The 25,828-nt window shown below is 37.6% G+C and overlaps 1 protein-coding gene across 5 annotated transcripts in view; it reads right to left on the bottom strand.

The window, feature by feature from the left end:
- The window catches only part of KHDRBS2 (KH RNA binding domain containing, signal transduction associated 2), a 359,602-nt gene that overhangs the window by 106,277 nt on the left and 227,497 nt on the right, over positions 1-25,828 (bottom strand). For all 5 annotated transcript variants that reach the window (XR_005818562.1, XR_005818563.1, XM_040553046.1 and 2 more), the window contains exons 5-6: positions 16,118-16,245; positions 12,669-12,864 (exon numbers count right to left, since the gene is read on the bottom strand). Coding sequence is in view for 3 of the 5 variants with exons in the window: in XM_040553046.1 (XP_040408980.1) it covers positions 12,669-12,864; positions 16,118-16,245 (324 nt within the window). In the remaining 2 variants the exon portion in view is untranslated. The remainder of the gene's footprint in view (positions 1-12,668; positions 12,865-16,117; positions 16,246-25,828) is intronic.

Raw genomic sequence — 25,828 nt, forward strand, 5'->3', positions numbered from 1 at the left:
TTCAGGTAGTTGTAGAGAGCAATAAGGTCTCCCCTGAGCCTCCTCTTCTCCAGACTAAACAACCTCAGTTCCCTCAGTCGCTCCTCATAGGACTTGTGTTCCAGGTCCTTCACCAGCTTTGTAGCCCTTCTCTGGGCATGCTCCAGGGCCTTGATGTCCTTCTTGTAGTGAGGGGCCCAAAACTGAACATGGTACTCTAGGTGCGGCCTCACCAGAGCTAAGTACAGGGGGATGATCACCTCCCTGGTCCTGCTGGCTACACTATTCCTGATACAAGTCAGGATGCTGTCGGCCTTCTTGGCCACCTATTTTACATTAATTCATTGTTCATAAAATCAGAGAATCATTTAGGTTGGAAAAGACCTTCAATAATTCCAAGTCCAGCCATCAACCTGACCTACTGAGTCCCATCACTAAACCATCTCCCTTAGCGCTATGTCCACATGTCTCTTAAATACCTCCTGGGATGGGGACTCCATCACTTCTCTGGGCAGCCCATTCCAATGCTTGGCCACCCTCTCCATGAATTAAGTATTCATGATTTTCAGTCTAAGTCTCCTCTGGTGCAACTTGAGACCATTTCCTCACATCCTATCACTTGTCACCTGAGAAAAGAGAGTGACATCCTCCTCATTGCAACCTCCTTTCAGGTAAAGAGCAATAAGATCTGCCCTCACCCTTCACTTCCCTAGACTAAACAACCACAGTTCCCTCAGCCACTCCTCATAACTCTTGCTTTCTATTCCCTTCATCAGCCTCCCTGTTCCTCTCTGCACATACCTGAGAAACTCAATATCGTTCTTGTAGGGACAGTGAGGGGCCAAAACTGAAGACAGTATTTGCGGTGCGGTCTCATCAGTGCTGTGTATAAGGGGACAATCATAGTGTTGGCCATACTATTGTTAATACAAGCCAGGATGCTGTTGGCCTTCTTGCCCACCTGGGCACGCTTCCAGTCACTCTTCCCCAAGCCTATACGCTGCATGAGGTTGTCACGAACGAAGTGCAGGACCCAGAACTTAGCCTTGTTGAATACTTTATGTTTGGACTCAGACCACTGATCCAGCCTATCCAGATCCCTCTGCAAAGCCTTCCTACCCTCAAGCAGATCAAGTCCCACCTAACTTGGTATCATCTGCAAACTTAGGGTGCAATTGATCCTCTCATCCAGATCATTGATAAAAATGTGAACAAAACTGGCCCTGATACTGAGCCCTGGGGAACGCCACTTGTGACCGGCTGCCAACTGGATTGTTGATTCCTTAGGGCCTGAAAATTGTCTTCCAACTGGCAGAGGTTTTTAAATTGCTAGAGGTTTTAGAAGTTTCAGAAGAGTAAGATGATACAGTAACACTTTAGGGCGTCTGCTGGCCTAAGTATCTTGTGGGTACTAAAACTTGCTTCAGCCCATTCAGCAGTAATTTTCTGGGAATACCTGATTTTCCACCTAACAATACAACTGCTCACTTTGATCTCCATCTATTTTTTTTCAGAAGAGCTACTCTGATTTTACAATGATGCATTCTTGGTTTTTGATATTGCTTATTCTTCTAAACTCCACTCAGGAGATGTAATACAGACTTGTATGATCATCTGCCAACATAAAATGCAGATTATCCTTATCTCTAAAAGCCTAGTATTTATTTCTTTGAATATTCATTTTTAGGGACAATAAGGACTAGGCAACTTATAGATCATATATACCCCTATACTGGGATACAACCCATTCTGCAGGAGGAAAACATTCACTACTTTTCATATGGCACTTTGCATGCAAATATATACATATACATAGTAACCACTGATTCAGCCACACAGTTTACGACTGCGGCTGAAACGGTTGTATTAACCTTACTTGTAATTATACTCCAGTACTACACAAAACGCCAGACATTCAAACACAAGACAAATTAGTTGCATCAGAGAGATTTCTTACCCCTTAGAAAATAAACAAAGGAAACATGAGTGAAATGAATAAAAGACAATGAAAAAAATATAGACATTTTTTCCTTTTGTTGCTCTGTGGCTACTCTGCTGTGTTTATTATTATTATTATTATTATTATTATTATTATTATTATTATTATTATTATTATTATATATTTTTTTTTCCAAAGTGACAACTTACAGGTCCCTCAATAGAAATCAGTTAGAAGAGCTCTGGTGTTTTGTTTAGGATGTTTGCATGTAGGGTGGCCTTGGAATAAAGTGAAAGGGTAGTTCCAGGAAAGTGAAAAAGCAAAAGCATTGTGGCTTCTAATTTATTTGACAGATGCACTCAGAGCTATCATTTGTGTTTCAGTGATTCTCTGCTTTCTAAAAATGTATTATTCTTTTTCTGTCAGCTACAATGTCCACATTGAAATTTGACAAAATTTAACTTGTAGTGAAACACATTCTCTCTGCCTTTCCTCTGCAGCCTGATCTGCACAACCTTGACTTACTTTTATTTGTTTATAATATCTTTTCATTAGAACTGTAATTTTTGATATTTTAATTACATCCAGATTGCAACAGACCAGAGTAAAATCTTTAACAGCTTACTACAGACAGTTTTTTTATTAGGAATTTTCTGCATGACGAAGATAAAATTTGCATTCTGTTCAGATAACTAATTTTTTTCTCTTAAAAATGCTTGGAAATCCCAATTTCCAAAATTCTGTTTCAGTTTAAAAGTACTTATTCTTTTATTATCATTGATTATTAAATCAGTTTTAAACAACAAGTTTTACATATCTGAGCAATTTTGACAATAAAAGCAAAGCAAACCAAACCAAATCTTGCTCAGAAACCATTTTTAGCTATTACATGAAACAGGTAATGAAAATGTAAAGATCTTTTATTAAAATTAGATTTGTATTAAAACAAATAAGCATACATTTTAACATTTTAACCACCAAGACTACAGGTAAAGCACCTTGATAGGAACTGATATGTAATGTTAGGTACTCTACTCGGAAAGATATGCTGCACTTCAGAAATCTTTACATTCAGTTTTACTGTATTTCATAGGGTAGTAAATGTCTTTTTGCAAGAGCGTCCTCAGGATACTTATGTATTCTTAAGATACTAATACTTAAGTAGTGCTTGCCTACATAATTTCAGTTATCAGATATACTGAATATGATTTCAGATGTTACATTCCACACATTTTTATATGATATTGACAAGAGCTAGAGAACAACGGCAGCTAGTCAAAGAGACCTATTAGACATCTATGAGTAACAGCACTTATAATGATTGTAGAAGCTATTAAAAGGCAGGCAAGCATAATTTCATTTGGAAAACAAACAAAGAAACAAACAAAGAAACAAACAAACAAAAAACCCAACACAGGTCTGTATGGAGAAGGACCATTTTTCATCTCCAGCCAGCCACTTTATTGTCCTGGAGCCACTATACTGCATCACCCTCTTCGGGTGACTGCTACACTCCCTAAGAGCCCTCTAGGTCAAACTTAAGGTGCTGAGTTTCATAACAAGATCAATATTTTCAACATTTTTGCTACTTTTCAGAGAGATACACTAACTCTTCATCTTTGATTAAATATAACTGATCCAATTGTTTTAAAAATGAGCATATATTGTCACTTTAATACCACCTTTTCTAAAGAAATTAAAGCTGGAAGAAAAGACAAATTGTACTCCATCCAGCCCATCTGGTCATACAGGTGAAACTAGTCTTTTAAATATATGCTGATATCTTTTTTCCTACTACTTTTAAGAGTCCCAGGATATGTCCACCACTCTCTGCTCAGAGTGGTCTAACCATTTCACATAAGTTAATGGAAGTAGAAATAACCAATTTAATTTTCCTTAGTTTCATTTGATTATTCCTGTCTCAAATATATAATGACAGATTATAGATACTAATGAGCATCATGGTTATTTACTGTTCACTATGTCTTCCAGAACAATAATTGGTTACCATGAAATGCTCTTTTTCTAGGGAAGGTCTGCACCAGCTTTTCAGAATCCCGACGGTCTAGTTTTCTAAGACAGAACTACAGTTTTGCTCCTGTGGTTAGGTGGCACCAGTCTGGCCTCAAACTAGAGCATAATGAGAATCCTTACTTGGGTCTAATCATTGACCTATGGAAGAAAGCTGAGAAACAAATTTCTACAACACAAATGTAAAGAAAAAGCAGATAAATATTTTCTTCCCCCAGAATGTATAATTAGAAATTATATGATTTATTTATTTGTTTGTTTTTCTCAAATCTTTCAGACTGATCCTTATTCAGTTACTCATCTATATTGTAGGCTACAGAGGAGCTCTGCACAATATTAAGTCCTTATATGGACTGCTGGAAGAAGTAGACCGTATTTTTATGGGCTATAGCTAGAGATAACATATATGCATGTGGTTATCAGAATGTACGCATGCATCTCTATACTCAAGCAATGATTTACTGAAAATACTAAGGAAGTTGTAGAGTCATAAAATTTTCTCCTTCCAACAGTACTCAATAATGGGACATTCACATCCTGCCTCAGGGGAAGAAATTGCTGCCATGTGCCTGCAGATGGTCTGCATCCATGGCACAAATTGAGCAAGCTTTGTCTATGCCAGCATACCCACAAGGTATATAAATGCATACTTATGTGTGTGAAAATCTAAGGTATGTATCTGAGCCTTCCTTAAATAACCAGAAAGAACAGGCATACTGCTGAACAAGTGCTTCTGCATCCAAGTACATGAGATAATTCACCCAGTACAAACCTTTTTCTTCCTGTGTGTAACTGAAATTGAGAGTTGCAAATGCACTGAACATATTGAGAGAAAAAAAAGGTACAGACATATAAGACTACTTTTCAGGCCTTTTATTGTACCAAATAGAAATCCTCTTTTTCAATTATCCTGAGTAAACATTAAGTGAATGGATAGAAGCAACTGTCTAAGAGGCCCATCAGCCAGAAAATGAAACAAAACTGCTCTGTAATGTTTATCTTTGATTTTAAGTGCAGTTGCTAAATAGGTATCACTGCAGTTTCATACAGAAGTATTCTTTTGCAAGATGACAATTCATGGAAGTACGGAAAAGAAGAAAACAGATGAACGCTGATGAAAGCTTTATGCAACTGAAAGTATTTTTACCTGCCCTTAAAATAGTAGGATAAATAAAATAATATTTTGGAACAGTCCATAAAAGATTGAATTTAATATAATATGGTTCTTAAACTGTGCACTTTACTGTATGAATAAAGCTTATATTTTAGCTATAGTGAAAATCCCTTATAAATAAATATAATACACAAAACAGTAGTACTGTTAGCTATACATGAGGTCTATTGATATACAGAGCACTCTGTTTATCTACTATAATAAAGAGTCACTAATCTGTGTTTACTGCAAAACCATACTAGTATACATGAGTAAGACTGGTATGCTGGGGGCAATGCTGGTGTGATGATGTTAAGTGCCATCTTGTCAGCCAGTGCCTTTCCTGAAACCCGAACTAAAGGCTTCTCTAATTATCTGGAACAGCTGAAGTTTCTTTGCTTACCAGTCTGCAAGAAATAGAAGCTTGCACTGAACTTTTCTCATTAACACAGAATTTATATGTATGCCTGGCTCCTAAGAAACTCACCAGTTATGATGAACCTTGCAGTCCAAAAAATTTAACATTATAGTACCTCAATGGACTAAATCTGGATAAGATATTCTGAGAAGTGAAAGAAAAAAACATGGCATCATTGCTGAATTCACACAGTAACTGAACTCTCAACAACTCTAATTAAATTGGATTTGCCCCAATTCTTTAAAAGGAATCTTCTAAGTTTCTATGAATTTGCACAAAATACATACTTATAACTCACCTTTGCACCTGTCATAAAAATGAAAACATGGGTGGAGATGCAGTCACACAATCAAATTTAACCAGTGAATGTCTATGGAATCATTTTGTACCAGCCAACACTGTTCTCCATCAGACAAATAACCAAGTGATAAAGTGCGACATATACATGGGATAGTAGACAAATATTTTTAGCAACAGGCTCCTGAACAATCACACTGTTTAATGATCAAATGGTCCACTGCATGATACAGACAAATTCTGTATCTATGGAGAGTACTCCATATATTTTTTATGTAGTACCTTATGAATATAACAGCATACACTATGAATATTTAAGGACCATCTGAAAGCTGGATGATCATTTGAGGGATGCCCTTCACTTAGATCTCTGTATAACAAATATAAATATTTATTAGGTTGTAGTTGTATTAACATCATGTATAACACTAAAACATGTACAGCTGCATCAGCATTTTCTTTTATACTCTGTCTAGCAAAGAAAACATTTTTGAACTGAACAGTTGATAACTAATATCAAGGAGATAATTATTTTTGCAAAGCTAGAAGAGCATGGAGAGGACAACAGAAAAGTTTCTTCACAAAATCTTTCTGAAGCATTTATAAGTAGATGTTAATACTTTTCTGTATTTTACAAGTAAAGTTTAGTCCATTGAATAAATGTATTTTTTACAGTCAAAACAAACCACATCAATTCAAACCAAGAAAAACATATAATAAAAGTCTAATTTACAGCACATTGTCAATTTTTGAGAAATTCATATCAGTGATGAGTTTGAAAGCAGTATTCGCATTTATTGATGTGTTGATTCAGGACATGGTTGCAAGGTGTAAGCCTTTTTTGTTTAAATATCATCTATAAGAATATGAACCAAATTACACTTTGCACAGGTAAGTGAAACTGCAGGTTCTCAGACACTGAAGGTTTAATGCTGACTGTGATTTTTGTTCTTACAAATAGATATTTTTATATTATCAATGTATTAAATTTTCCAAAGTTTGAATAACTAATAGAAAAATCCACTCTACCTTCATGAGACGATCATTCACAGGATTCTTTTAAAGCCCAACAGAATCTTTCAGATAATACAGACATTGTCCTGATTATCACTATTATAGTAAAAATAAAATTTGATTTTTCAAGTTACAGCAGATGTAAGTTGAATATAGTTTAGCTCTTATCCTAAGTGTGTTGGGCATAATTAGGCAATCAATCATATTTAATCAATATGTCATTCTGCCATGCAGATTCCCATGTCTATAATTCCAGCTTTATTCAAATGATTTTTAGTCCCAGTACATTCTTAACAGGTTCTTTTTCATGCAAAAGGGCCACAGAATAAATAAATGGCACATCTTAAAACTTAGAAATACCAATTCAGAAAAAAAAATCCCCTTTGAATGTAATTATATCCAACGTATTTCAGTGTTTTAAGATTTAGAATAAGTCTCCTTAGTTGTCCCGCTCTCACTCTCACTGAGAATGGCCTGCTGGGATTATAGGAATTGACTTTAAAAGTAGCAGAATCAAGTACCAATTGCTCACTTTAACATATTCATCGAAGCACTAATACAGACACAAACATGCCATGAAGCAGAAGTGCAGGTCTTTATACACAGTTTCTGTCTGCATTCAAAGTAGCAGATAGAATGGATTTAAAAGCCCTAAGAATTCTAGTTTAAAATATTAAGCAAAGCATCCACAAGCACAATTTCGGGGATTGCAGTCACATGTAAATGTTGATTATTCTTTTAAAAATGCTGAAGTGTGACAAAATGCCTCTTATTGGCAGTCTTTTCATTATCTAGGTTGGCACTGGGAAAACGTGAGCACAGTTGTTTCAGATTGTTTGAAAACTATTGAAAAAAGTAAATAACCATTTACTTTTTTTGTTCATTTAGAATGAACAGCTTAGTGTGACATTTGCTTTCATTTTAAATAGCTTGAAATGAGAAGAACAGCATGACATTAAAAACACTGTCTATCTTATTGTGTGGTTCTTTTCCAGTGACTTTGTAAAAGAGTTGCTCTTCACTATTCCAGAAGATAACCAGAAGCTGTTTTTGGCCAGTTTGATCAGTAAAATCAGAGGCATTTAAAATTGCTCTTTCATCTGGCTGTCCTACACGTAGGAGCTGCACCAGTTTCTCAGTGTCTTGACAGATTGGCATATATCTTGCAAAAAAATATACATATTTCTTTGTAAATACAAGACCCTCATCTAGGTATTCATATTAAGATGAGTAGCTTTGTGTGCAAGGTGCTGCAGAAAATTCTTGAATATTTAATATAAGAAAGTATTGCATAGAATTAGGATATTCCATCTTATTTGCTGAAAATTTGGCATATTCACCTTGGTTTTCATTTTATTTAAAGCAGTCCATAAATGTCTAGTAAAGCAAATTTATATTACTAGAAATATTAACATTAACTTAAATTACAAGTTACTCTAATTTCCTTAGGACCATGCCATATCTACTTGGAAGTCCTCCCCTTCCTCATCCAGGAAGGAAAGTGCAAGTAAAATTTAAAATTATGTGTGATTTAGTATAAAATTTATTCTGTTTTGTAACTATTTGCATCTGGAATAAGGAAACAAATGCTAGGTCACTTCTATACCTGCATTAGACCTCTTAAAAAGGTTTACAAAAGCTCTTAAAAAGTAAGGAAAAACACTGTTTTTATCACAGCTCATTCAGATTAAGAAGACAGAAATACAACTCCAGAGTCAAATCAATTCCAAAGCATGACCAGAAAGCAACTGTATTTTTAGTTTATATTTGGGCTAAGCACCCTTTAAATATTTTGCTGTTAACTTGAGTGAAAAAGTCTGGGTCTTTATTTCTTCAGCAGGATGTTCCTTCTAGTGGAATACGTACTCAAGGACTACTCTCTGCCACACTACTGTCTATCATCAGTCACCATCAGTCATGTCTATCATCCTTTTGCTGTCTCTAAAGTTGCCAATAGGAGTTTAGCCTTTAAAATTGCTTACTCTTGCTGAAAAAAAGGCTCCAGAAGTTTCCCTCCAATTTGTAAAGATGATAACAGTGTTAATTTTCCTTGCTATATTTCAAGTAGCTGATAAAAGTAGATGTTCAACCAAACAAATCTTAACAACTGTAATAAAAAAATGGCACAAAATCAATCTTCTCATTGGCCTTGTCAATAAGGTGATGATGCAGGGCTGAAACAATGTCTGAACTCATTTTTATTTACTATCTCCTATCTTGGTGCACTGATATAGAAACATCATAAGATTTGTAGATCAGACATCAGCTGTCTCATAGGCAAAACTAATACTTCAAACCACAACTGCATAAGATGTAAGTCTAGAAGAAGCAATTAAAACGCAATTCCAGTACCATTCTCCCTACTCAAAACATTGCTGTCTTATGAAATTTAGAATGTGAACCTAATTTAAAAACTGAATCTGACAAATTCCAAACAGCCATTTTTTCATTAAAACCTGCTGGCATTGCTGCTCTCTCTAATATTACCCTCAGCACCCATTGAGTAACAGTGGAGCTCAGTAGTAAATCAGTACTCCTGAAAAGTTCTAGACTGAGCCATTGCTGCCAGCTGGTGGTGGCATATATTACTAGACTTGGAAAGAAGGCTTAAGCAATAATTCAAATTAATTTGTGTACTGTATTTGTGGATGGATCCTGAGTATGATCCATAATGCATTTAATGGGCAACCACACTGTGTGGTTTCCAGTAAACAAACAAATGCAAAACAAACAAACAAAAAACAACAACAAAAATAGAACCCAAGGTTCAGAAGGCTGTTTTTTCTTATCAGGTTTGAACCCTTTTCAGCCTCTAGGGACATCTTCAGTATGGCAGCGCTTGTGGATTAGGGATATAAAACTGTGTCCCAGAGGGTAATGACAAAGGGTCAAGTTCAGCTTTGTGAAATAAGCTTCTTCTGAGGAAAGTTCATGTTGACCAGTTCAAGCTTCTGCTCCAAACTGCACTCTAGTGAACATCTTAAACAGAGCACATAGTACAGGTAGTTGCACTGAACTAAGGTTCGGCACTTTGAAGAGTACTCTGACTCACCATGTTACAAACCCATGACAACCTCTCTGATCCCAGAAGCTGCACACCAGTTATCCATTAAGCTCCCCATCCAAATTCACACACAATGAACTGTTTTTAAGGCAAGGGAAGGTCAAGTAGTAAGCATTACTTTTCTTCGCATGTGCTTTTTGATATCTGTACCTCCTCTTCCTGTAGGTGATCTTCAGAAGTTTCTCAAATAAATTAAGCTAGACCCAATAAAAACTACATACCCGTTTCAAAAGCAAGTAAAGAAAAAGGCTTGAAGTGTGGCACATTGCCCAAGGGCTGCCCAAGTGGACACCTCCCTGTCTAGCCTCCCTCTCTTCTGAGGGTTGTTCAGAATTATTTTCTTTTGGTTGAGCTTTACATTAAAAATGTTGAACATGAATACATTCATCACAGCAACAAAACTTCACTTTTCTTGAGAAACCTTTAGGCATTTTGTTTTATGGACTCTCCAAAGGCCATTAAGAAAATGCAGAATATTAAATAATTACAGAGGAGTGATCCAAACTTTTAAATGCTTATCCAAAATGATTTGGACGGTTCATTGTTTCAAGGTCAAAAAGTCAATACAATCTCTGATTCATAGAACTGAGAAAATATCAAGATTTTTTTTTTTTTCAGGAAGCACATTTAAAAAATCTGCTGCAGCCATCATATTCTATTTCTTGAGTTCACTTTCAACTCAGCATTCAAATGACTGTATATGGATACTGACAATCAATGACACTGCATTCATATGCACAACTAATCAAACAAAAGGTGCTTGCATACACTATGCAAAATTTGTAGAGGAATACTGTACTCAAAAATGAAAGACATAAACACATAAAGAAATTGTAATATGTTTGTGAGTTGCCTACAAGCAGAAAATGAGACAAAGTAAATTGGATAAATTATTCACTGTAAATTAGTTTTTCATCTCTAGGATTGAGTGTGAAAGAACAACAATTACACATGACATTTGTGGCTGGTCAACAAATAGATTCACTTGGTTTAAGCATGCAGACAGATGTGGTGCAATTGCAAATTGTGTAGGAAGAAAAACTGTGTTGATTACTTTGTTCAAAATTCAAAATATTTCCCCTAAAATATTATTTACAAATTCACACTGAACTTTTCCTTCTAACTGCACACCAATAGAACTTTAATTATTATCTCAGTCCATAAGATAGGAGCATGTATTTGGATTATGCTCACAAGTCTCTTCAAATTGTGAAGAGAGAGATTTTCATTAAAAACTGTTGGATGACAAGAAGTCTGAGAAAACCTGCTGGGAATATAGATTTTGATAGGACATAGGAGACTGAAGGATCTCCAAAAGGCAAGGTGCTTGCTATCATGTAGGTAAGCAAAGTGGAAACACAAATGTGTTTGTTAGTTTTTATTGGAATACTCTATTATAACATAAATTAACTTTTAATTTTCAGTATATTTGGTGTTCCTGAGAGTAAAAACAATGTGGAACTGGCTGAATGGTTTCCTAACCTTCTGTAGTCCAGCTGCCTCAACTGCTGCTTTCTGTATATTTGCCATCCAGAAAATGCCTAAGAAATGTTTCCTGAAATTTGCTTAATACCCTAGGACATTTAGGAGTACTGTAGATTAAAAAAAAAAAAGTTTTCTTCATTCATAATAATCTTAAATTACAAGGATCCTGTTTTGAAACTTGTCATGTGTAGATTAGGAAAAGATACAGTTCTGCACAGAACAGGAAGATCTTATACATTCTGCAACCAACAGATTATCTGTATTATTATATTACCTGTAAATGAGAGGTATACTTTTTTAAAATTCCTTTTATTTTAAGAAGCGCTTTATACTCATTTAAAGATGGTAACTATGTTGAGACAAATAATAACAGAGAGTGACTTAATTTGCCTCCTTTTTTGCAGCTGTTTTTCAGTTGTGATTTTTGTCATTGACAGAATGTGTGCCCTTGATTTGAAGTAGCTGTGATCTAACCCATATTCTACAAATATAGATGGGTAAAGCTTTACCAACAGTCAGTAATTTCTATTTCAATTTCTTTTGTTCCAGGAAAACCACTAATTGAATAAAATTGCATTTTCTCAATAGTGACAGAATTACAGAGTGGACAGGACGTTCATCTTACCTTTGGATTTGCTACTTCAGGAAAAAGTCAGACACTATATTTGATGGTACCTTCTCCTCTACTTGAATATCTGTTGTTATGGTGATAGTTGCAGGAGTGGAACATTAATAAGGATGGCTTGAAAGCTTTGATGTTTACAGCACAATTACTTTTAACACCTCATAAGGAAAGGTGACAGTTAATATTGCTCCTTGCTAAATATGCATTATTATATCAGTTTATGTGAAAATTGAGTTTCTATGTTATGTATCTGTAACACAATTATGAGTACAAATAAATATACATGTATAGATTCAGAAGAACAAAATAAAAATCTTAGTTTCTCACAAAGGATGTAATTTGTTATTCCTAAGAACTTGCCTACAGTAAACAGTGATTTTCAACTATAATACTGTCTTTAGACTACATTATAGTCTGTGTTGCTTTTACATGATATAGTGAGAGCTAACCAGCATGACCTTCTCATATCTAAAACTAAGCTGTGAAAAACTCTCTAAATGCCAATCACCCAAAAGACCACATTATATCACCTAGGTTGTAATTCACCAGCAGGAGGTACACAGTAGAGACAGAGGAATTTTTGGACTAGAGTCTTCGACTTCAGAGGTACACAAACTTCACCACTTTGGTTTACATTTGTTATTAATGCATGCAGTTACTTACATATTCTTCATATGCCTCATGTGCAGGTGGCGGGGGTGGTCTGTAGCCTGGGACTGCTGGGGCACCCCTTGCTCGAGGGGTAGGAACACCCCTCGCTACTGGTGGGACGGGAAGTGCTCCACGTGTCACTGGTGTTCCTCTGGGGGCTTGGGCACCTCGTCCAGGTGGGGGTGGAGGAATCGCACCTCCACGGCCCCTGTGGGGAGCAAAAAGAGATGATCGTTTTGAGGTGTACATCGAGGGAGGATATGCAAGTGCCACCCCACTTTAAAGGCTCTTATACTTTTACTACTATTTAAAGTATCGTATAACTCGGAGGTTTTGGCAGCTACAATGTCAAGCCCTTTTAGGCAGTATCTCAAGCAGAACTCCTGTTATGGAAAGGCATTATTACTAAGCCATCCAGTACTTTTTACACCTGATCCTCATATTGCTTGTACTAATGAAATCCTGGATCATTGTAATTCAGTTTTGTGGAGTTACTCTGAAGTAGTTCCAAAACAAGAAGAAAGTAAGGACTTTTTTTTCTGTTGCTCTCAAAGTACAAGAGCAGTCATTGCTGTCATTCGCATGTTTATTGGTGAGTGGGAGAATCTGTCTGACATAAGATGATGCTGGATGGCAGAAACTATCACAGTAAAGCAGAACAACAGTATAAAAGGAGAGTAAGGACATTTTCTCCTGTCTAATTTAGATCAGCACAGGCAAAGGACATCATGGGATTCAGCTTTCCCAACTGTACAGAGACAGCACTGTGTATAAACAAGCGCAGAAGGGTTTAGCATCCTCCCATTTATTTATACTGTACCCACTGCACCATACTAATTGGTATGTCAGAAGAAACAGCAGCAGCTGTTCTTGCTTAAAAGGAGGTTCTTGTAACTATACCGTGTGCCAAACTAGAAGGATGATATATCAGGGAAGCAATCTATGAATTTCCTTTTAGAGTAGTATGCTTTTGAGTGTGCTGCTCTTTCTGAAGACTGTGCAAGTGGCCAGTACAACCATATGGGATGCTGGCACCACTTAACACCCAGGTCCAGAGATGCGAATGCAACTCAGGTCTCCCTCAGCTGTATAAGCCCCGGTCGGTTCTCTACTGATACAGTCAAACCAATAGTGTTAGCTTTTGATGATCTTTATTTTACTACAACTTTCAGGAAGTAACTATGCAAGTATATTTAACTTAAAATGTTTCAGTTCCATTTTATTTTAATATTCCCCTGGGATTTCTGACTATTAAATAAGGAAAGCATCCAAGCATATTGGATTTACATGGCAAGGTTTTGGGTTTCAGAGGTGGCTTCTGTGAGAAGAATCCAGAACCTGCCTCATGTTAGATAAGGCCCAGTTTCAGATGGCTCCAAAAGTACTCACCACTGGCCAGAGCCAAGCCAATAAGTGTTGTTATTTGCGCCTCTGTGAGAGCAGATTTAAGAAAGGGGAAAAAAAAATGCAGTACTACAGCAGCAGTGAGGGTGAGGAGTGAGAACCAGCCCTGCAGACCCCAGGGTCAGTGCAGAAGGAGGGCAGGAGGTGCTCCAGGAACGGAGCAGAAGTTCCCCTGTGGCCTGTGGAGAGGCCCCTGGTGGAGCAGGCTGTCCCCCTGCAGCCCATGGGTCCCACATGGAGCAGATCTCCACACTGCAGCCCCCCCGTGGAGGAGCCCCCAGTGGAGCAGGTGGATGTGGCCTGGAGGAGGCTGCAGCCCATGGAGAAGCCCCCGCAGGAGCAGGCCCCAGGCTAGAGCTGCAGCCCATGGAGAGGAGCCCACACAGGAGCAGGGGGTCTGGGGGGAGCTGCCGCCCGTGGGGGACCTGTGCTGCAGCAGTTTGCTCCTGACAGATGGACCCCGTGGTACGGAGCCATGTGGGAGCAGTTCTTGAAGAGCTGCTTCTTGTGGGTGCAGGCTCAGTTCAGGAAGGATGGCATCCCATGGGAGGGACCCCACGTGGAGCAGGGGCAGAGAGTGACCCTGAAGGAGCGGCGCAGACAAAGCATTAGGGACTGACCGCAGCCCCCGTTCCCCGTTCCCCTGTGCTGCTTGGGGGGAGGAGGTAGGAGAGGGTGGTTGGGGCAGAGCTGTTTGTTTTTAGTTTCTCACTGCAGTAGTCTGTTAGTAATAGGTAAGAAATTACATTAATCTCCCTATGCTGTTTGTTTTGCCCATGTTGATAATTGTTGAGTGATCTCCCTGTCTTTATCTCAACCCTTGATCCCTTCTCATTGCATTTTCTCCCCCCCTCAGCTTTTTTTTTCTTTGAGGGGGCATGAGAAAGTGGTTGTGGTGGAGTTCAGCTGCCCAACAGAATAAAACCAACATACCACAATACTACTTGCTGTCCTACTGATCCAATCAGTAGGGTGTTCTGCAAGAAATGGAGGCCATCACACCACTGATTATGCTTTGAATCTAGTTTAAAAGCTGGCAATCTGCTGCAGTGATGTTCTGAACATCACTATTAATAAGCCCTTCATAGATCTTAGGTGTGGTTTCTGAGCCCCAGAAGACTTCCACTACAAGATGGTCATGAATGCCAACTGTAAAAAATCCTATACATGGCATCATAACACTGATAAAAAGTTCATTCAAAAACTGAGAGAAAACACTTTCAGGGAAGAAAGAAAGAGCATAGATAAGATCAGCCAGTTCAATTACCGAAGAATGGCTCCTCTGTGTGCTTAAAATCAGGAGGTCTATTTCCTCCAAAATAAAAGTGGATTTCTTAGGACCCATCTTGAAATGGTCTCTGTGGAGGCCTCCAAGTAGCCAGATAACTTAGATAACTTAGGTGACAAATTTTAAGGAGTCACGGTCAAAAATGGGTCTGAAGGAGTGCATTATACTGGTCTTATGAACAAGCAGAGCTCTCTGTCAACAGTATATAAAAAAGTAGTTGGAAGAATTCTGGAAACATTCATATATCAATGCTTTTAGATGATGTAAGTGAAATTCATATAGAACTGATAATACACACAACAAATAAAATTCAATGCAATATAACAATAACATTATACATATAATATGCACAAAAATAAGTCATGATTTGGTAATAAATGAAGTGTTACCCAGACTATGTGGCCTTCTCTGACTATGGCACAGAATGCTCATAAAACCGATGGTTTTATGACACTGACCATACTGATTCTGTGTCAGCATTACAATACTTTTTCTTAGACATATCCTTTTAGTGGCTTCATAATCTGTTGTGATTTTCAGCCTGTTGCTGGTATACCCTGACTATAGCCTGTAGATTGTAGAGCCTGGAGCAATGTAGGCTGCACAAGTTCTTAGAAGAAAAACCTTTTGGTTTACTGACCATGATGTGTATATTTTTTTTCATTTTTTAAACAAACAAAAAAACCCACCACCAACAAAAACCCTCTATGCTTGTTTTGCCATTGTTTAAATTTTCTAACACTATTAGCATAATAGGTCAGGTTACCACCTTGAAGGAGCTGCAGGTGGCACACGGATCCCTCTTCCTCGAATACCCCGTCCACGTGCTGAATCCTCAGAACCATTCAAATATGATAGCTCTCTCAGCTGCTCCTGACGAATTTCATCATTATAATCCTGAAATGTAAAAGATAAAACTTGCTGAAACTTACCATTTTGGCTGAGCTGCCAAATAACCCAAAACAGAAATTACATAGATGCCATTTGGGTGAATTTCCCCACATTGTCACCTGTAGGCTAAAATATGATCTTTTTGTATGCACAAATGATATGAAGTTGAAGTATTCGTGGACTGGAAAGCTACCTGTAATATGTGGACAGACAAACTTACATGTATACTTAAGATGGCCATAAACAAGATATACACCCAAAATAAAACACAAAAGGTACACAAGGCATAAAGACAAAGCAGATACTAAGGATATATCTGTAAACAAGATGCAAATGCACTTTCACATACAAAAGGTACCTATCTCAAACAGCTCGAAATCAGATTAAAAAAAATAATTATAAATATTAGATATATTTTTAGGCAGACAGCATTGGCTACTTTCACACACTCCAAACACAGATTCCATCTGCTGATGCACCTTGGCATGCAAAATTACACTGGATGCATTTGATTGGATGGTTTAATCATAACATACCAATAATTATAGTGTTATGAAGTTAAATTCTACATTCATATTATTTACTGAATTTTGTCATCATTCAATACTGTCCTTAGTTATTCTGTATATCTACTAAACCACTTCTGAAAGGAGCTGTCTTTAGGACTCATGAGTAACAATGCTATGTTTACTGTATAAAATTGTTCAGTTATATAAAATAGGCCCATTCTAAGACTGCAGGGTATCAACTCTGCAAGCTTCTGTCGGCTCAGTGAACAGAACATTGGATGAATTTCCTTTTCTTATTGACACAAAATATATAATATTGGGTAATTTAAACTTATTTTACAAGCTTTGTCTTAGTCAGAATTCCCTTTTTCTTTTGTTTCCTTCCTTTTGTTTTCAGCTCCTTGTGTGCTGATCATAGTAATAAGAGCCCACCGCATTAACCGTCTCTCTGGCAATAAACTCTGCAATAGTTAACTAGTGTTTCAAAACAGAAAATATTATTGAATTTCAACCCTTCACTTTTTTCATCCTTCAACTTGCAACTGTCATTGACAGGCATGCCAGGATCTGAAAATGCTACAATACCTGCTACAGTCACCTCAGATGGGTGACTATCCAGGCTGCATTACAAGTGACACTTTTTAGCCAAGTTAGAGACCAAACAAACAGTGAGATGGAACCTAGACTTTACTTATTCCTAATCCTTACCAACTTTCTGGAGTCACACATAATAAACTTGCTTTGTCAGCAAAGTAGGTTTAAGAAATTTGCAGATAATTCTAACAGTAGATGGCTGACACACTGAAAAATAGAACTACAATTTACGGGGAGTTTGAGAAGCTTGAAGGACCAACAGAAACCTCTTGCAGGCTAACAAGAAATGGTGCAGAGTTCTGCACATCTGCTGCAATAATCAAACCCACACATTTTTAGAGGCTGGGAAATTACAGGCTATATCAAAGCACTGCTAAAGATGATCTAGTGGATGCTTGTTTGAATATTAGACACTAGGGAAATATTAGACATTTTGGAAATAAGGTATATTTCATACAGTGCTGCATTAGAGGAGTGCAGCCAGCAGCTCAAGAGAAGTTATCCAATTTACGCAGTGTTGGTTATGTCTGACCTAGAATATTTTGTCCAAGTTTGGCCTGCCAGTTTAAGATGAATGTGGCGAAACTGAAAAAGGTCCAACAGAGGACTACTGAGGTAGTCAGTGGCCCAGAGTATATGAGGAGAAGCTGAGGGATGTGGACTTCTTTAGTCTGTTGAAGAGGAGACTGAGCAGTGATCTAACAGAAGTTTGCAAGTACTTGAACGAGAGCTACAAAGTGGTGCAGACAAATTCCTTGGTATTGGGAGCAAAAATCAATAACCACAAGAATTGACTGAGGAGATTTGGGCTTCTCATGAGGAAGAAGTCTTTCACTAGACGGACAGTGCAAACCTGGAACAGGCTATACAGATTCAATACTCAACCAAACAAAGCCATAGCTGTCCTGATTTACTGTTTACTGTTGGCAGTAGAAGTGCTTGCAGTGGGAGACTGAAGAAAATCTTCAGCGGACCCTTTCAACAGACATTTTTATGACTATGAAGCTCTCATCCATCTTCCTCAGTGCCCAGGATATTGTTTATAGATTTGCCTGTTCAGTAGGTGCTACTGTAGGAAGGGAGGACATTTGGTAAACCTGAATTATGAAACAAATCAACTAAAACTAGAAGACAAAGCCAAGCTCTTGTGTTGAATATTTGAGAAGTTGGTGACCTGAGGCAGGTATGAGGGGTTCGAGAAACAGGAGAAGTTTTCAGACAGTTCTGCCACTATTTTTTATTTAATCTTAGGAATCAATCCCAAAGAGACCCCACAAAAGAGCTAAACCTCTTTCTTCCTACAATACTGAACCAGAGGTATGGGCAATCTGTTGAATGATATGATGCTGACCTTGTTGTGCTCTAAGAGAGTGTAGGCCTAGTCATAATTTTACTTCTAAATTTCTAGGAAGTGCAGCTGGAATAAATCCTAACAATTCAGTTCAGAAGAGAACCACATTTATACAATATAACATGTGGCATTTGTAGCAGAATCATAATTAAATGTAAATCCCCAATTTGCTAATAAACCAGATGATAGCTTTCAGATCACACCATCCTCAAATCTTTTTGCACATTTTTCTGTTGTTTTAACATTAATGGTAATAAGACATATACATTGCTCTAAATAAATGTGTCCTGTAAAACACAGAGGGAAAAACACAGATAAGATCAATCAGGTCACATTTACAGCAAAATCAAAACATGTACCATTTACTGTGCCTTGCTTAATATCATCTGTTATTCACACTGGCTCTTCAAGGATTAGAACTTCAAACTAGCTGATTGAGTTTGCCCTTCAGATTTCACAACAGTGCTAGGAATGAGCTTCATTAATAATGAAAGTAAATTTTGTAAGAGTAAGATGTGGGGGAAAAAGAAAGAAAGAAAGGAAGGAAAGGAAGGAAAGGAAGCACCTGCAAAGAACATAAACTTGAACTTTCTTTGTTGCTGCTTTTGGAATGTTGTTGTATAAATGAACTTCTACCAGGAACTACCTCAAAGCTACTATTCCTTGCTCAGATGTGCATATCATTTACAATCTTAGCATTGACTAAAAGGAAAATCCAAAAAAAATTATAAAATACAGCAAGATCTGCAAATCTGCACCGTTCTATTATACAATGCCTTTTACTTTCCTACAGGTTATTTACTGTATTCACAGTTAAGCAGTATGCACTATTTATTTTAAAAGAGCAAGGAAAAGACCATAAAGTGTATGGAGAACCGTAATTAAAATGCTGGGAATCCTGAAAAAAAAATCTATTAAAAATTATTACTCTATATAGATCATTTATCTTACATGCCCTTTAAAAAAGCATAATAAAAATCATAACCTCTAAACCTGAAACCTGAAATTTTCAACAGAAATGCTCTTTTCAACTCTTTCATTAAACAGAAACATAACACTGAATTAATCTTTCATAACTGCTACATGAGTCTAGCTAGAGACAGAGTATCCTGCTGAATATTTAATTGTAGCTGAGTTCAGAGAGAGCTTAGCACTTGAGCAAAATTATGCTGCAGGTGTTTCATATATATCTAGTCCCGAGAGAGTACAAGATGTTGCAAGACATACCTATACTGAACAAAGTATAATGAAGTAGCTATACACTGTAGTAATATGTTGTTTCAGAATAAAATCCCTACTCCTTCCATTAAAATAAGCTCATGAGAAATGTGCTGTACTTACTAGTTTTTCTCTAATTTAGGAATCTTATAGCTGATTATCTACATTAGCATATATATATTGCTCCTGTTTATATCCTTAAAGACATTATTAGCTAACTATAAACGGCTTTTGGATTCAATGACACTAAGGGTGTCATCTGCTTACATCACAGTGGTCAATGTTTGCAAACAACCACTGTAGGTGAGCTAACCACCCACACCCACAACATTTCACCTAAACATGTATCTTGATTTTAAAAACACCGAGGATTTACAGTCTTAGCAAAGTCACTAGCACCCAGGACCAGCTGTCCTGGTTTCAGCTAGGATAGAGTTAATTTTTCTATTAGTAGCTGGTATTGTGCTGTGTTGGGGATTTAGGATGAGAATAATGTTGATAACACACTGATGTTTTAATTGTTGCAGAGCAGCGCTTACACTAAGCCAAGGACTTTTCAGCTTCTCACACTGTCCTGTAAGTGGGCAGGCTGGGGGTACAGCAGGAGCTGTGAGGGGGACAGAACCAGGACACCAGCAAATCACAATGTTCATCTAAGTGCCCCAAAACAAATTAAGCATTTAGTTAAAACCCTTAGTTTTCTAAATTACACGAACACATTTATCCCAAACTACCACAACAATGCTTATTTATGTGGGTGTGGAATGGTTAATTACGTCAGTTGACTTGACTGTGCTAGGAACAAAGGAAAGCTGTCAGTATCAAAATCAGACCAGTGACAGCTCACCCAGGGGCAGTTCTGGCATGGAAGTACAGCAAAGATGCAAATGCACATAAGCTAGGAAATGTTAGAAACCTTTTTATTTATTTTTTATTTTTTATTTTTTTTTTTTGGTAAAAAGCAGCAAAATATGGCGCAAGCTGCAAAACCTTATCTGAATTTAAAAGATCACACAGTGACAAGGGAGGAGAGCTAAAAAAGAAATCAAAGGGTAAGACGTAGACAGAGGCAATGGATTTCAGGAATATCTATCTATCATTAGCATAACAAAGGCTCATAGAAGTCAAGGATAAATCAGTCCCTTAAGGACTGTGATCTCCTGTCCTGATGTGTTTTGCAAGTTTAAGTTCTTTCCGTGTATATGAATGATTTGCACTATTAATAAATATGATTACTCTTATCTGTGACAGCTGAATTTCATTCTAACTCCATAGTTAAGGGGAAAGTAATTTATGTTAAAGGCAAACTACCTTAAAAATGCAGATTTATGCAACTCAAACCAAAAATGATAATCATAATTCTTCACATTGACAATGTTGAAGTATGAATAAGGCACACTTGGTACCTTATATGGATGACAGTTTATAGCATACTCACACTTACTCACACTCCTTATACAACCAAGCTAGCTATGCATCATGTGAAGGACAGACTACTCTCCACATGGTGTTGGCACAACTGGGATAGATTTACAGGTACCTTAATTCTACAGACAAACAACTACCTATTAGCATTCTGTATTTAAGTCATCAAACTTTCCATGATTTTAATTCAGTGTAAAAGAAGTTGCAAAATATAAATGCTTGTCTTCTCGTTATTTTCTGTATAATGCTTAAAGTGCTTCCCAAGGATCCCAAGGCAACAATACCTGAAATTTACAGCTGGCCTATGTAGAGAGGTTTCAAATAATATGTATGACAGATCCTATAGTCAAAAGAGTCATATATTACCTTAAAGAGACCATCACCTCTTTACAGTAAACCTGAATAGTCAAGAACAGAAATGTGGTCCCATGTTCCTGAAAATCTCAGCCTGTACTGCCTGAACTACTAAAACACTGTCTCTCAGGCTTGTAATTTTCTCTGAAACTGTTGCCAACAGAGCGCTTCACATTCACAGACATAGGTATTCCCCATTCTGCATTCCTCTCTTCCTGCACTCAGCCTAGCAGGTAGCAGAAAGGCAACAGGAGATGGATTTGAACTCCCCTGGCACTTCTGCCTCCTGCCCAGTTCCCAGAATCAGTAAAAGAGCTTTAGGGTCCATAAATTTGCACAGATTTATTGAAGCTAGACTACCTCCCCTAAATCCTGCGGTTGCTGTCTTGAGGCTATATTTAGGTAGCTTAAGTACCAATTAGCTTGAAATTTCTATTGAGTAGCTGCTTCAGAAAACCCATGGACACCCAGTAGGGCACAGAAGATCCAGTGAATTACATGGAGTTAGGAGATGTGAACACAGCCCTTTTATTTATTTTTTTTTGCTTTTAGATACGTACAAACTAATTTTGGGCACTAAAAGAGACATTGTTCTCATGCTTTCTTGTATATATGGTAAAGCTTTAAGTCTGTGAACATAACTGGTAGTGAGGAGCTCCCTGGAGTCGCTGCTACTTTGTGCTCATGTGGCCTTATGACAAGGAGTTGCTAGGATTCAACTTCAAAGCATGGTGAAAGCTGCTCACCTGGACTCATGGGGTCAGGATCTCCAGTTTATTGAACTGAAGAGGCCAAGAACCCAGGAATTCCCACTTCCTAGCTGAGTGCTTTAATATCAGACTGTTCCAAAAATAAAAGTGAATTATTACTGGCTGCTTAGTATCAGAAGAGCTTGGTGAACTAAATCCTAAGCTGACAGAAGTATTTTAGCACTTCCGTATATTCTAAGATCCAGTTCCAAGATTCTATTGCATTCAAAGTGTAAACATATCAGACTTTTTCCTGCACACATCTAAAGCCTCTCTCTATCAATGTTCACTTAAGAAACTTAGGCAATTATGCCAGGTAGATTGTATAGCCCTCTCAATCACCTAAAATTAAGGTGAGGCAGTGTCTCAGCTGGGCATGTAAATCAGGTGGATGGAACTGCATCCTCAAACTTCATTCTTTGTCTCTCTAATGAAAATTCAAAGTTCACTGTAAAGTACGAGATTAATCTATAACAGAGACCATGCCCAACCAAACAATTCCTGCAAGGTTCAGCAGAACTGTGGAAGCTGGCTCTAGTCCACCCTGTGTGGGTTCTGATGGGTATGGCATATGTTCTCAACAGTATATGGAGAAGCTCAAAACCGACAGCTGTTTTGACATTCCTAGATAAGATCTGTGTTCTCTGAACCCATATTTAATGTATATGCACGGTTTCCTGGTTACCTACAGTCAAGACCATCTGTTAACATGGCTTTTTGCCCATTTGTAGATTGGTCTGATTATTTCACTAGAGCATAGGTGCCAGGTAATGATAGGTTTAGATGGACAGCCTGCAGTGCACCACAAGTGATAATGCTTCTGCCAGAAGTTCTCTTCCGTGACTCCAATATTGCATTAACACCACATGCCTTTTTGCATTTGACCATACATATTGGAACTTACATAAGGCCATTCCGTGTGCATGTGGTTCTCTGGCAGCCAGTAACCCCCCCCAAATGCATAAAAATATAAATATAATCCATCTGACTCGAACGAAGAAATGTGATTTTCTCTATGCAATTGGCAACTTAGCCAAATCCATAGCTATAAACATTATGTCCTTTCACTTGCCACATATGACAAAAAAAAAAAAAAAAAAAAGAGGTTGTCTTTACCTGTTTCTAGTCTGTCTGAAAAATAAACCTTAATTGTGTGGGTCACCCTTAGAGACTGGAACACATAAAGCAGACCATACATTTCTCTCAGTAACATTTTGAATGTGTTGCAGCGAATATGAGTTTCAGCTTATAAATGCCTATGGGCAGAATGCAAGCAGACATAAGCTAGAGCCACGTACACTTGCCTTTGAGGTTAGTTGACAGCTGGGGGATTTGTCAGCTTGCCACAGAGAGCACTAACCCAAGCGTGGATGTCATTTTTCTCTTTGAGCATGCACAATTAAATCTGCCTGGCATCATCAGCATGGGGCACTACTCTCTACAAGCAGTGTGGGAGGGAGGGGGGACATCTTGCTCCTCAGTATCTGAAAAGAAGCTGCCAATACCCAGAGTGTAAATTGTGCATAGTCAACTGTTATTAAACTTCAATCCAGATATTTTAATCCTTGCTAGAACAGAGCAAAATAAACCTCATCTAGTTTTGTATTGTCTTCCTTTTTCTTTCTTTCTTTTTCTCTTTCTCTTTCTTTCTTTCTTTCTTTCTTTCTTTCTTTCTTTCTTTCTTTCTTTCTCTTTTCTTTCTTTCTTTCTTTCTTTCTTTCTTTCTTTCTTTCTTTCTTTCTTTTTCTCTTTTTCTTTCTTTCTCTCTTTCTCTCTCTCTTTCTCTTTCTCTCTTTCTCTTTTTCTCTCTCTCTCTCTCTTTCTCTCTTTCTCTCTTTCTCTCTTTCTCTCTTTCTCTCTTTCTTTTTCTCTTTCTCTCTTTCTCTCTTTCTCTCTCTTTCTCTCTCTCTTCCTCTTTCTCTTTCTCTCTCTCTCTTTCCTTCCCTTTTTCTCTTTCCTTCCTTCCTTCCTCCTTCCTTCCTTCTTTCTCTCTTCCTTTCCTTTCCTTTCCTTTCCTTTCCTTTCCTTTCCTTTCCTTTCCTTTCCTTTCCTTTCCTTTCCTTTCCTTTCCTTTCCTTTCCTTTCATGCACTTTCCTTTCCTTTCCTTTCCTTTCCTTTCCTTTCCTTTCCTTTCCTTTCCTTTCCTTTCCTTTCCTTTCCTTTCCTTTCCTTTCCTTTCCTTTTCATAGTAAAGAGGGCTTGTAACCAAAGATTGTTCCATTTTACATGGAAATGTTGTTAGCCACAGAAAGTAACCACACTGAAGCTCAGTGCATGATGTGTTAAAAACCCTCAGAAACCTGTATTAAACTCCAGATATTTGCCCCAATTTATTCTACCCCTCTTGCTCCCAGTCCTCAGAACAATGGATACTGTGGTCTGTAATTCATTCAAATTACAGCTATGATGCCACAGAAGTCAGTTAGCTGACAGCTCCCTATTCCTGAATTTAAATTTGAATGAATCCTGGCTGCCAGAGACTTGTGCTTATTTACAGTTGTCACTTGAAGGAGGTATGTATAAGGGAATTTGTAATATATAAACAGGACATACAGCAAGCTGTGGGGAGGGTGGTATAGCCATGCATTACTGAAGAAATTTGTATAGATTTTACATTGGATATTTATACCGGCTCCTAGGAAGGATGTGTGATATGACTGATTTTCCTCTGGGAAAACCTATGTCCTTCAAAGAAAGCAGAGGCAGGAGTATGACTATCACTGCTCTTTCTCCGGCTGTTTGTTGGGTAGGTGTACTTTGATTATTAACAAGATCATTAATTGCTCTTAGGGTTGGAGTAATGGTCTACTATAGCCACATTAAGGTAAATGAAATTAACAAGCTGTGTAGAGTATCTACGCATCTTCTATTTTAACAATGCCAGGTGGGACCCACATCGCCTCCTCCTAACCCACTGGTGTAAGTTTGTAGCCCCCTTGACGAGGATAATAACAAAGCCTCTTTGTTGATGAGAACGGCAAAATTCAGACACGTTTACTCCCATTTTGTGTGACTGTCTCTTACAGCCCTGCTACAGCTATGCTTTCTTGATCCCATGTTGCACAGCAAAGAACAATGAAGGATGGGAAGTCTGGCCAAGAAAATACCTTATAAAGGTTTGTTGAGTGTCCTTTCTTTTATGGTTGCTGAATCATTTTACAACTTCAAAAAATCCCATTAGGTGATAATCTGTACAAATTGATTGTAAATGAGACATGAATTAATTTTTAAGGCAAAAGGAGCATTTCTTTGATTTACTGCAATATATAATTAAGAAAACATGAGCTGTCCTTGAAGTAAGGACTGTCTTGACAAGCACCAGCTCTAGTACAAACACAGAAGAAACATTCTTAATAATGCTATATACTGAACTCCAGAAATAAGCTTG

Source organism: Cygnus olor, chromosome 3, assembly GCF_009769625.2.
Source record: "Cygnus olor isolate bCygOlo1 chromosome 3, bCygOlo1.pri.v2, whole genome shotgun sequence".
NCBI lineage: Eukaryota > Metazoa > Chordata > Aves > Anseriformes > Anatidae > Cygnus > Cygnus olor.